This window comes from Nicotiana attenuata, unplaced genomic scaffold, assembly GCF_001879085.1.
Source record: "Nicotiana attenuata strain UT unplaced genomic scaffold, NIATTr2, whole genome shotgun sequence".
In the NCBI taxonomy this organism is placed as follows: domain Eukaryota; kingdom Viridiplantae; phylum Streptophyta; class Magnoliopsida; order Solanales; family Solanaceae; genus Nicotiana; species Nicotiana attenuata.
This window is the reverse complement of record NW_017671052.1, coordinates 107,130-119,335: the sequence shown is the minus strand read 5'-3', so window position 1 is coordinate 119,335 and position 12,206 is coordinate 107,130. Positions and strand designations below refer to the sequence as shown.

The 12,206-nt window shown below is 38.1% G+C and overlaps 1 protein-coding gene across 1 annotated transcript; it reads left to right on the top strand.

Annotated features, from left to right (window-relative positions):
* The first annotated feature begins 3,408 nt into the window (after positions 1-3,408).
* LOC109205539 (protein ACCELERATED CELL DEATH 6-like) lies at positions 3,409-6,150 on the top strand. Its single transcript, XM_019368249.1, has 3 exons — positions 3,409-4,063; positions 4,893-5,356; positions 5,527-6,150. The coding sequence occupies exons 1-3, from the start codon at positions 3,457-3,459 to the stop codon at positions 6,016-6,018; spliced, it is 1,563 nt and encodes a 520-aa protein (XP_019223794.1). The 5' UTR covers positions 3,409-3,456; the 3' UTR covers positions 6,019-6,150.
* Positions 6,151-12,206: the final 6,056 nt, after the last annotated feature.

Genomic DNA, 12,206 nt, shown 5'->3' with positions numbered 1-12,206 from the left:
CCGAGAACATCATGCCATGGCCTGAGGACCCCACATTTATCTCTGCATCACATTATTCAAAGGCATCATGGTTTGGAGGCATCATTCTCATAGCCCGAGAACATCATTTCATAGCCTGCGAATCCTTTATTATATGTTTCATGGCCCAGGACACCATGGTCCGAGGACGCCATCCGAACCGTCCAAAGACAGCATTCATGGTCCAACGGAAACTTGTATCATGTTTAAATTTATGCACAACATATGCGCTCGTGTTTTATTTGCAGGTAAACCGGCTAGCAACGGCCGTCTCAGCAGGAGCGATCCCGCTCCAGTTTCCGCAGCCCTGTTAAACTCATAGCAATGCTACCCCAATCCGAACACCGCGTCCGCTTTTCGAAAATCTCCATCGGCATATTCCACCTATGGATCCTGAACTACATACTGCCTGATTCCTGTAAAACCAAGGATATGTAGGCGGCTCAGGAACCCGAGCTCGGTCAAAATTCTATAAATCGTTCGTTCGGTCAAAATTGGCCATCATATCTTTACCCGATAACTCTTTCATCCTTCCCGGGTAAAGAGGGGCAGCTGTTGATACCCAATTTTTCCCTATGTATTTTATATACAAAATACTTTCAAAATAGCATGTACATGCATATATAAGCATGCCCAAGAGTTTTGGTATTTTTTTCATAATTTTAAAAGATTTTAAAACCAATTTATTGTCTATTTTATTAGTGCAAAATCCAATAATTATTCCCAGGATTGGTGAATAATTTATTTTTATCCTCATATTTGCACCAAAATATAATTAAGGTAATTTTTGCATATTTTTACAAATTGATTTGGTATTTTTTAAAGCTAAATTGCATATAATTGCAATTATAGCCTATTTTACGATTAATAGTACTCCCTCCGTTCCAATTTATATGAACCTATTTGACTGGGCACGGAGTTTAAGGAAAATGAACCTATTTGAATAATTGAGCATATATTAATGGATTTGCGTGATTATTTGTTAGTTTTGGACCATTTAGCATCGATTCGAGTCTTCGAAAGGGCATGGGATGTCGGTTATGGATCTTCGGGGCGAGGTGAGTCTCCTTTCTAACCTTGTAAGAGGGAATTGTCCCCATAGGTGAGTTAATTGGTTATGTGCTCCTATTTGTGGGGGCTACGTATGCACGAGGTGACGAGAGTCCGTGCGTAGCTACTATTATGCTATTGTCCGGGTAGTTTAGGACCCAAAAGCATGCTATACTTGGATTATTTGTAAACTTGTTGACAGCTTGAATTGCTTAAATCACATCGAATTAGTAAATGAATTTCTAAAAGGATTAACCTTCAATTTCCTTAAATTGGTTAAAAGAGAATTGGCCTTTATTTGAATAAATATTTCCCGACAAATTCTTAATAGGCTATTTGAGCATGTAATCCTGTGTGTACCTGCGTCGCATGCATGATTCGCGAGCAGAGTGTTTGTTTATTTTATGTTGACCACGTCGCAGGGATAGTTCGCGAGCGGGGTAATAGATGCATCTATGGTTCGAGCCGTTCGACCCTCGGCAGTGCACAGTTTATATTTCAGTTGGATCGGGCCGTACGTCCTCGGCATGATTTGCGCATGCTTGTATTGCTTGCCTTGTATTGAAGTTGTTGTTGCCTCTTCCTGGCTTAAGAATATATGTATAAATGATGATAAGGAACTTGGAAATTTTCTATAACAGAAAGAATTGTTTATTCACTTCAACCTATTGAATTATAATCATGTTGTAAAAATCCACGATTTAATATATTATGAATATAACATTATTGGACCACTAGTAAGTGTCGAAGTCGATCTCTCGTCTCTACTTCTTCGAGATTAGACGTGATGCTCATTGGGTACACGTTGTTTTCGTACTCATACTACACTTCTGTGCATTTTTGTTACACAGGTATATGTAACTCGAGTGGCCTACTAGGCATAGCAGCATGGTTGATACGGAGACTTAGGTGAGCTGCACTTCTCGAGGCGACCCGCAGACAGCAGAGTCTCTTTCAGTTATCTATATTTATTTCATTTCCAATATTGTATTCTGGACGGTTGTTGGATTATATTATTTCTTGAAAATTGCTCATGCACTTGTGACACCGGGTTCTGGGATGATTATTGAGTATCTTGTATTTACTTCCAAACACTCTTTTATTTACATTGCACAGATTTGTCTTTTACCAGTAAAATGTAAGGAAAAATCTTGGTTTTCAAAATTGTTAAAATTGAAATTTAATTAAGTATTTTAGTTGGCTTGCCTAACAGCGGTGTCCGGCGCCACCACGACCCTTAGTGGATTTTGGGTCGTGACAGCTCATTTAGGAGATGACGTAGGCGTTTCTTGCTTGATCATAGATGTGCTTGTCACTTAAAAATAAAATTTTCCGTTGCTAGCCCCTTTGAGCCTATAGACTTTTTTTTGACACTCACATTACAAGTCGTACCCCTATTTTGTTCTTTATTGAAGATAGTTGAAACTTTACCTCCTAAGGCAAATAGTCGCTAAAAGAAGTAAGGTGAGAGATTGGAGAGTAGCTTTCGAGTGGAACCTTGAAGGGCCCTTAAGGTGCACAAAAGTTGTGAAAAAAATGTCACTAGTCGATGAACCTTAATTTATGTAGTGTGTGTAAAAAAAAACGAGAAAATGAAAAAAGAAATTGCAAGAAGGAAAGAATAGCTCAAATAATGTAAAAAAACACACACCTCCTAATCTTACTAATGCGTGCTAGTGGGAATTTAGAAGTGCTTAATTGAGAAAAAAAAGGGCTATGTTGTATATGGTTTGTGGCGAGTAAATTAATTGAGAAGAATATGTACTCGATTTTAATATTCTACCGAAACTAGAAAATTAAATAATGTAGTAAACGCTAAAGTTTTATGTCTTTCTTTCCCGGCCAGATAGTTAACGTGGGTTTAAGTAACAATTTTAATATTCTCCCGTTTGTTTTTGTTTTTCCTTCTGTGTTGTAATATCAAAGCACAGCAAAATTTTTAATAAAAAAAACAATATAAATTCAAACATTCACCCTTCAGTTTTTTAAAAACAATATTTATGCATTCAAAGTTTAAATGCATAAATATGTTATGACTCAAAATTTTTGTAATTATATATGCCTAAAATATATTGAAATAGCTAAAGGAAAAAACAAAGTACTCCTATGATTGCTAACAGCAACGGTACATGTGTCTCTTTCCCGGCCAGATACTTAACGTGAGTTTAAATAACAATTTTAATATTCTCACGTGAGTTTGTTTTTGCTTTTCCTCTCGTACGCAAGGTACGTACTCCTCAAAGTTATTCTGCTTTTATATATATATATATATATATATATATATATATATATATATATATATATATATATATATACTTCCTGAGTTGTATGAGAAACAGACTCATCCATATATATCCCTCTTCAAGTAGATTAATTCTGATAAATAAAATGCCGATGGATTGGCGGTTGTACGAAGCTGCTAAAGAAGGTGACATGAAAGTTCTGGAAGAATACAAGAGCCGGTTCGCCACCCAATTAACTCCTTACAACAACACTGTCCTCCATATTGCAGCTCAATATAATGGTTTCTATGGGAATAATTACTCAGATTTTCTTGCTATAGCCGGTCCTGAGTTATTTTCCATCTTGAACTCTAATGGAGATACTTTTATTCATATGGCTGCGAGGAAAAGCAACAGAGGTCTCATCAAGGCCTTTATCAACTACATGAAAAATTATGGAGGGCTCATTGATATAGAAGCTGGCATTCCAGAAACCAGAGAGTTTTTGAGGATTACTAACAACTACGGAAATACGGCCTTGCACGAAGCTGTAATGCAGAGGCGTGGTTGCAGTGTGGTAGAATTGTTGGTCAAAGAAGATCCTGACTACTCATATCCGCCTAACAATGCTCAGAAGACTCCACTGTATCTAGCTGTGGAGAAAGCAAATAGAAATGCAGTGGAACACATCTTGAACAACTCCACTTCACTATCTTATGGTGGCCCCTATGGCACAACTGTGCTACATGCAGCTGCAATGAATAATACTGCACGTATCTCCCTTTCCTCATGACTTTGCATTATTTTTACCAACATTAGTAACTAACAATAGGCAAAATGACCTTGGGGTGGCCCAGTTGGTTTGGAGAGCGGTCATCCATACAGATGACTTGAGTTCGATCCCTCTCAATACTTTCTAGGTCGAGCCTTTCGCACATGGCTAGCCTAGTGTAGTTTACATCCCCTTGTAGTCTGTATGCTATTACGCAGTGCGGAATTTACTCAGTGCGCACAGAGTGCTCACCCGAAGGGAAATTGTAGTGGCTGTGAGTTTTTTTAGGATTCCAAAAAAAAAAATATAGGCAAAAAGACCTCTTTGTAACTCTTTTCTAACCTCTCTAGCTCAGATCTACCCCAGTTCGAACACTAGATCCCCTTATGGATTCCTCCCCCCACTTTCCCCTTAAAATCAAGGTCTGAATGTCATCATAGAGGATATTGTCTTTGTAGGTCAGGAAGATCAATACAAGTTCTCCAACAAAGAGTATATAATTTATATGATCCTTATTTGCATGGAATTCATAAATTGTTATTAACCTTGGCAAAGAGGAGGGATGACATTTTTCTTGAGAATTGAAATATATACTTGACTTTCTCTTTTCTGATATTTTATACTTCTTTTGTCTCAATTTATTTTGCTGATGTCAAGTCGATATTAAAAACATTGGTGATGTCTACAATAAATTAAAAAGAAAAAGAAAGCATAGATAAAGAAATTGTTTCTCTTCTAAATATTTTATAACTATATTTTTACCCCATTTTTCACATTTATTATAGTGATGCACTTACTAACTAGGATATTTTTATTTTTTTTTTGGGTAGTATGCATGGAAATGATACTAAGAAAAGAACCAAGTCTAACAAAGCAAGCAGATGATTTTGGGTGGAATCCTCTCCATTTCGCGGCGTATGTAGGGTTTAAACTACCAGTGATTACATTATTAATGGAAGATAAACATATGGCTTATGGATCTATTAAAGAAGAAAATATAACACCTTTGCATTTAGCGGTCATCAATAATAAAATACAGGCCGTGGAAGAGTTTATAGAGCAGTGTCCAGATTCCTTGGACGCAGTCACTAGCCAAGGCCAAAATGTTCTTCACATTGCATACGCAAAGGAGCATTGGAAAATGATAACATTATTCCAACAGCAACACTGGGACAATAACATCTTTGTGCAAAGAGACGCTGACGGAAACATGCCCCACGAGGTTACAGGGAACGTGTCGTTTCAGTCTGATCACCCTTGCTGGGAAGAATTAGATCGTAACAATATCAGATGGGTAAATATTTGTTTATACGATGCAAGTTTCTTTTTGGTCTTTTTTCCTATTAAAAACACTTTATGAGTTAGTTTTACAATACAAAAATGGCATAGTTTTTTTTAAATCAAAATTGAGATATACTTAAGATTTGAGATAAAATAATTAGAGATTTTTAACTCTATTTTCAGAAAGAATTACATAAGAAGTGGTTCAAAGGACGCATGGAAGTATGGAAAGAAAGAGCAAATACACATTTGATAGTTGTTACACTTATATTAACGGTTTCTTTTGCGGCTGGCTTCACAATTCCTGGTGGTTACGATGATGATGGTCCAAATAAAGGCATGGCAATCCTATCCAAGAAAACAGCGTTCAAAGCATTCGCAGTAACAGATACCATTGCCGTGATATCTTCCACAGCTGCTGTTTTTCTGCATTACCTTGCAACTTACGAGGAAGAGAACAAAAGGTTGAGTCGTTATGTAGCTGCTGGCGTCCTTGCCTTGGTTGCCATGCTAGCAATGATGATAGCGTTTATGACTGGCTTGTACGTTGTGCTATCTTCTACAAGTCTAGCTATATTTATCTGTGTCATTTGCTCTGTATCGATTGCCCTCTTTATATTTGTTTTGGGTAAGAGTTTTTATAATTCATTTCAAAAGAAAAGGAAGAAATATTAATCACTGAAACCTAATGAGTTCTTGTCAAGAAAGTTCGTTTCTTTAGTTTCAAGTTTTTTAGCTGTTTGATTTTTTGTGAAAGCATTATGTCTATCTTCCTTGGTTTATCTAGATCCAAACGAAAATTGCTTCTACCATTCTTTCCTCTCTGGCTTAACTAGTTTGCTAATTGCTTGACATAAAGTTTTATTTGACCACTTTACTATTTATCAAGCTCCGGCCTGAAAGCAAGAAGCAAGGGTGTAATCAATTGCGCACAAAAGCCATTGTGCCTTTGTGCATCCATTTTCTAGCTTGTTAGCGCTGTTTTTTTATTTGTATCTAGCGGGCTTATAGTGTCTGAGTTATTTTCAAGTTATGCCAGCGTAGGCTCAGCGTAGCATCATGGTAACGTTAGTTATGCTACTTAACATTCTTTATATTGAGATAGTTTAAAAATTAGTTATGCTACTTAACATTCAGAGTTGTTTGCAAGTCATGTTAGTGCAAGCGCTCAGTGTAGCATCATGGTAGCGTTAGTTATGCTATTAACCTAACATTTTCTATATTGAGATAATTTAAAGATTTGCCTAAACTGCATCATTCATCAAGGATAGCAAACCAAAGATTTTCCATAACCTTCATATTCGCAATCCCAAAGCCCCTTCAATGCTAACAAGTAAACCAGAATGAGTAAGAAATCTTCCAAGCAGAGAGTACTCTCAAGTAAACATTGAGAAATTTGATGATAAATGTAACACTACTCAAGTATAAAAAGGCAACCCGACGCACTAAGCTCCAGTTATGTACGGGGTCCGGGGAAGGGCCGGACCACAAGGGTCTATTGTACGCAACCTTACCCTATATTTCTACAAAATGTTATTTTCACGGCTCGACGCCGTGACCTCCTGGTCACATGGCAGCAACTTTACCAATTACGCCAAGGCTCCCATTTTGATTGAGTATGTGGATTAGGAAAGAAATAAACTCTTGAAACTTGTAATTATAAACATGTCATAGTATTTGTGTGCTTACTAGTCTTATTGTACGCGCGTTGCGTGTGTACCCATATCTCATTGAGTAATTTTTTATATTCTATTGATTTTAAGTTTAAGTTATGTAATAAAAGTATAAGTTTACAAAATTAATGAATGTTGATCCTAAACTTAGCAATGAAGAACTCACCCCATAAAACTGCTCAACTAATAGTTAAAAAGTTGTAAACTTTTTAGTATTTAATTATATGCAAAATACTATGATGAGATTATCACGTACCAATGACCTAGGATATGCGCGTTGCGCGTGTACTTTATCTCAATGAGTATAAAATTTTAAAAATCACACAAATATTATTAAACTATGTAATTTAGTTACAAATACTAAATTTTAAAAAAGCACAAGCTCTTGAAAATAATTAATATTGATCATATTTAGCCAACTTAAGAAGATAAAAAGCTATGTCATACAAAAGTATCTAATGCGTTATTATAACTTCAACATGTGAGTTGTGCTTTTTCTTTATGTAGAATAATATATTGACTTATGCTTAAATATCATGCAACAATACTATGTTCTTTATGGCCTTAAAAAATAAATTCTATTTGCTCAAGTACCTAATATGACTCTCATCTTATTCATTGTGATGAGCCGATAGGTCATCTTTAATTTTAAACATTCATTTATGTGTTCTGAGACCTCGAATAGCACCATTCAGTATTTTTCGACTTGCGTGCGCAGACCGTATCTTTTTTTGGAAAATTTTTATGTGAAAAATTGATAAAAATGTGAAATAGTGCTTCAAAACTCATTTGAGTTGACTTCGGTCAATGTTTTGAGCAAACGGGCCCGAATCAGTGTTCTGACGGCCCCGGTAGGTCCGTATCGTAATTTGAGACTTGGGTGTATGCCCGGAATCGAATTCGGAAGTCCCTAGCTCGAATTATCGCCATTTGACGAAAACTAGAAATCAAAAAGTTAAAGATTTCCAAAGTTTGACCGTAAATTTGACTTTATTGATATCAGACTCGGATTGAGATTTTCGAGAGGTGGAATAGCTTCGTTATGTCATTTGGGACTTACCTACAAAATTTGAGGTTATTGCGAATTGATTTGATATATTTCGGCGCAAGTTACAGAATTGAATATTTCATAAACTCATATGTCCTTATTATGTTACGGGACTTGTTGGAATATTCGGACGATGTCCCGAGGGCTCGGATGAGTTTCGAACGAGTTTCAGATCATTTTTGGTCGAAATTGCAAGTCTTGTTCTGGTGTCTCGCATCTGTGCATTTTGGAGTGCAGATGCGGAGCCGCTTCTGCGAAGACAGTGTCGCTTCTGCGACCTTGAGGCCAGGGAAGAAGCTTCGCTTCTGCGAAGCTTGGAGCGCAGGTGCGATGCCTACTTGTATGGTGCAATGATCGCAAATGCGCAACTCGTCGCTCATGCGGCTTCATCAGCGCTTCTGCACAGTCACGAATGCGACTGGAATTCCGCAGATGCGGAATATGTCCTGGCAAGCTGGCTTCGCAAATGCGAGTTCGTAGATCTAAAATTCTTGTCGGCAAAAGATAAATTCTGGACAGAATGCATAAATTTGGGAGTTCGATATTTTTGGTCATTTTTGAGTTTTAAGTCTCGGATTTAGGCGATTTTAGAGGGATTTTTCACGAGTTCGAACTAGGTAAGTGTTCCTTATCCTAAATTGATTATACTTCTTGATTCCATGCCTATTTACATCATTAATTAGTGAATTTATGCAACGACCGGGCCGGTCGTTTCATGAGTTACCGCTCTGTTTCCCCCATTTCTGCTTCTTATTGCTTTGTTTATTTGTGTTATATGGTATCGGGTTAGTCGGTTCGAATCCAGAATGGTTTTGGTAAGGTTGGAGACACTTAGTCTCTAAAGTTATGAGTTGGAAAGTCAACTGGAAGTTGACTTGTGATCATTCGACCTCCAAATTTGGTTTTTATGATTCGGATAGCTTCGAGAGGTGATTTGGGAATTAGGAGCGTGATCGTAATGTGTTTTGGAGGTCCGGAGTAGATTTAGGCTTAAATTGGCGAAAGTGAAATTTTGGCGTTTTTCGGTTGATAGGTGAGATTTTGATATTGAGGTCGGACTGGAATTCCAAAAATTAGAGTAAGTCTGTTTTGTCATTTATGACGTGTGTGCAAAATTTTAGGTCATTCGGACGAGGTTTGATAGACCTTTTGATCAAAAGCAAAACTCAAAAGTTTTTGGAACTTTAGGCTTGAATTCGATGTTATTTTGTTGATTTGATGGTGTTTTAGGTGATTTGAAGTTTGGTATAAGTTTGGATAGTGGTATATGGCTTGTTCGTACTTTTGGTTGAGGTCCCGAGGGCCTCGGGGTGATTTCGGATGGTTGACGGGAGATTTGGAGTTGAGATTTGTAGCTGAAGCTGCTGAACCACTGTCATAACCGCAACTACGACTTGGGCACCGCAGGTGCGGGACCACAGAAGCAGAAGGCTAGCCGCAAATGCGTAAGTTGGCGTGAAGGGCTGAAGCACAGGTGCGGATGATTGGTCGCACCTGCGAGACCGCAGGTGCGGATGGCGAGGCGCAGGTGCAGAGTTTTGGTTTTAAGTGAAAACCGCAGATGCGGTACCACAGGTGCGGTGTAGGGACCGCAGGTGCGAAAAGCCTGGGTCAGAAAGTATATAAGGTTTCCTTCGCGAATTTTTGGTTATTTCATCATTTTTCTCATACGGGTTTGAGCTTGAGGGAGCAAATTGAAGAGGGATTTCAAGGGGATTTCGTGGAGGTAAGGTTTTTGGACCCTAAACATGTTTCTATGATGATTTTTAAGGTTGTAAGCTTGAAATCTATGGGAAAATCAGTAGCTAATTAGGGGTTAGGGCTTGAAAAATTGGAGACCTAAAATTAGGGATTTGAGGAGCCATTTGTGGTTGGATTTTGGTACTTTTGGTATGAATGAACTCGTGGGGGAATAAGGATTCCTTTGATGTAAATTTTGTCGGATTCCGAGACGTGGGCCCGGGGGTCGGGTTTGGTCAATTTCGGGATTTGTGTTGTAATTTGATTATTTCGCATGAGCTTCGTTCCCTTAGCATATTCTAATGTTATGATTCTGATTTTGGGTAGATTCGACGCGGGTTGAGGCTGAATCAAGAGGCAAGGGCGTTGTGGAGTAGTAATTCATCTGGTTTGAGGTAAGTAACCATTGTAAATCTTGACCTGAGGGTATGAAACCCCGGTATTTCATATTGTTTTGATAAATGAGGTGATGCACATGCTAGGTGACGAGCGTGTGGGCGTGCACCAGTAAGGATTGTGACTTGGTCCGTCCCGTAGCGACTATTAAGCCGCGTATTTGATTTGAAATCATATGATATCCCGTATTTTAGAGAATGATACTATATTTTGGGTTGTATGCCATGTTTGGGGCCTTGTGCCGTCCTGCTTAGACCCTTAGGGTTATTTTTGCTATTTTCTTCACTATGTTTGATTTGAAAGCATATCCTCAGTCATGTTTTACCTATTATTTGTTTAAAACTGGTTTTATCACTCTATCTCTATATATGAAACTGTTTGGGCTGAGTTCCCTTATTTTACTGATACTCCCGAGTAGCCGTGAGGCTAATGACTGAGGAAGGTTTAGGACCTAATGGTGAGGATTATATATCTATTATGGATCGGGTTGCACGCCGCAGCGAAATTATATATATATATATATATATATATATATATATATATATATATATAGAGAGAGAGAGAGAGAGAGAGATCGGGGCTGTACGCCGCAGCGATATACATATGGATCGGGTTGCACGCCGCAGCGATATACATATGGATCGAGATGCACGCCGCAGCGATATATATTGAATCGGGTTGCGTGCCGCAGCGATATGACGCTTGGGCTGTAGGAGCCCCTTCGGAGTCTGTACACCCCCAGTGAGCGTAGTCGACTATAAACTATGGATCGGGTTGCGCGCCGCAGCGGTTATTATCATTACTATTATTATGAGATATTACTGAGCCGGAGTGCTGGGTGTGAGTAAGATGTGCGAGAGCTGAGTCACGAGTGACTGAGAGGCTTGCCCGAGAAGCTATACTGTGAGTGATACCTTGCCCGAGGGGCCCATTTATGATATTTTTGCTATTTTCACTCTTCTTTTATACTGAGCCTCTGTTGAAAGATATTGAATAATGATTTCAAGTATTTCAATTGAAACTGAAGTTTTTACGAAGTAACTGGCTATTAAACTGTTGAAGTTGACTTGATATTCTGTTGAACACTCTTATATGATTTTAAACTGCTCGTCACTGTACTCAGACCTTATTTACTTTAGTTACTTACTGAGTTGGTGTACTCATGTTACTCCCTGTACCTTGTGTGCTGATCCAGGTGCCCGAGCAGCAGAATGAGGGTTCCCAGCACTCTCAGAGCTTCCTGGAGACTGCAAGGTAGTTGCACGGCATTTGCAGCCATGCTTTCCTCCTTCCTATCTTAGTTTTCTGCTATTTTAGACTTATGATGTATTATTCAGTCAGTTTGGGATGTATTTAGAGACTCGTGACTTGTGACACCGGATTGTTGGGCTGTGTTGGTATATTTCGTATTCTTTCTACACATTTCAATTGATTTATATATATATTTTATGAGAATTTGAGACTTAATCAGTTTTAGAAAATGATTTTACAAAAAGAATTCACTGTGGTTACTTGTTGGGTTGGCTTTCCTAGTACTGTGATAGGCGCCATCACGATCGGGGAATTTGGGATCGTGACAATTTATTTGAAGAAAATGAGATTTTTGTAAAATTTTCCAAAAAAGTAAAATGAAGAATTGAAAGGCGATCCGATGTCGGAATTCGATAATTTTTGTATGGTTGAACTCATATCGGAACGGATGTTCGGATTCCGTGAATTTTTATCGGGTTTCGAAAAGTGAGCCCCATGTTGACTTTGGGTGACTTTTCCGAAAATGATTCAAATTAAGTTTCTCTTGAATTTTGAGTAATTTCTAAAGCTCAAATTGAATTGTTGGCAAATAAATTGCTAGGTTTGATTGGTTTGGAGACTAATTCGAAAGGAAAGGTCATAGTCGAGTGATCACTTGAATTGCGAAGCAAAGTAATTGTCGTGGTTAACCTTGACTTGAGGGAGTAGAACCCTTGAATTATGTGTTACGTGAATTTCATGTGTAGCGGCGTATA

Excerpts from the sequence above, each read along its gene's own strand:
- LOC109205539 (XM_019368249.1), top strand. The coding sequence starts at position 3,457 with ATGCCGATGGATTGGCGGTTGTACGAAGCTGCTAAAGAAGGTGACATG. Across the intron at positions 4,064-4,892 it reads TGCAATGAATAATACTGCAC|TATGCATGGAAATGATACTA; the intron begins GTATCTCCCTTT and ends TTTTTTGGGTAG. Across the intron at positions 5,357-5,526 it reads ATCGTAACAATATCAGATGG|AAAGAATTACATAAGAAGTG; the intron begins GTAAATATTTGT and ends CTCTATTTTCAG.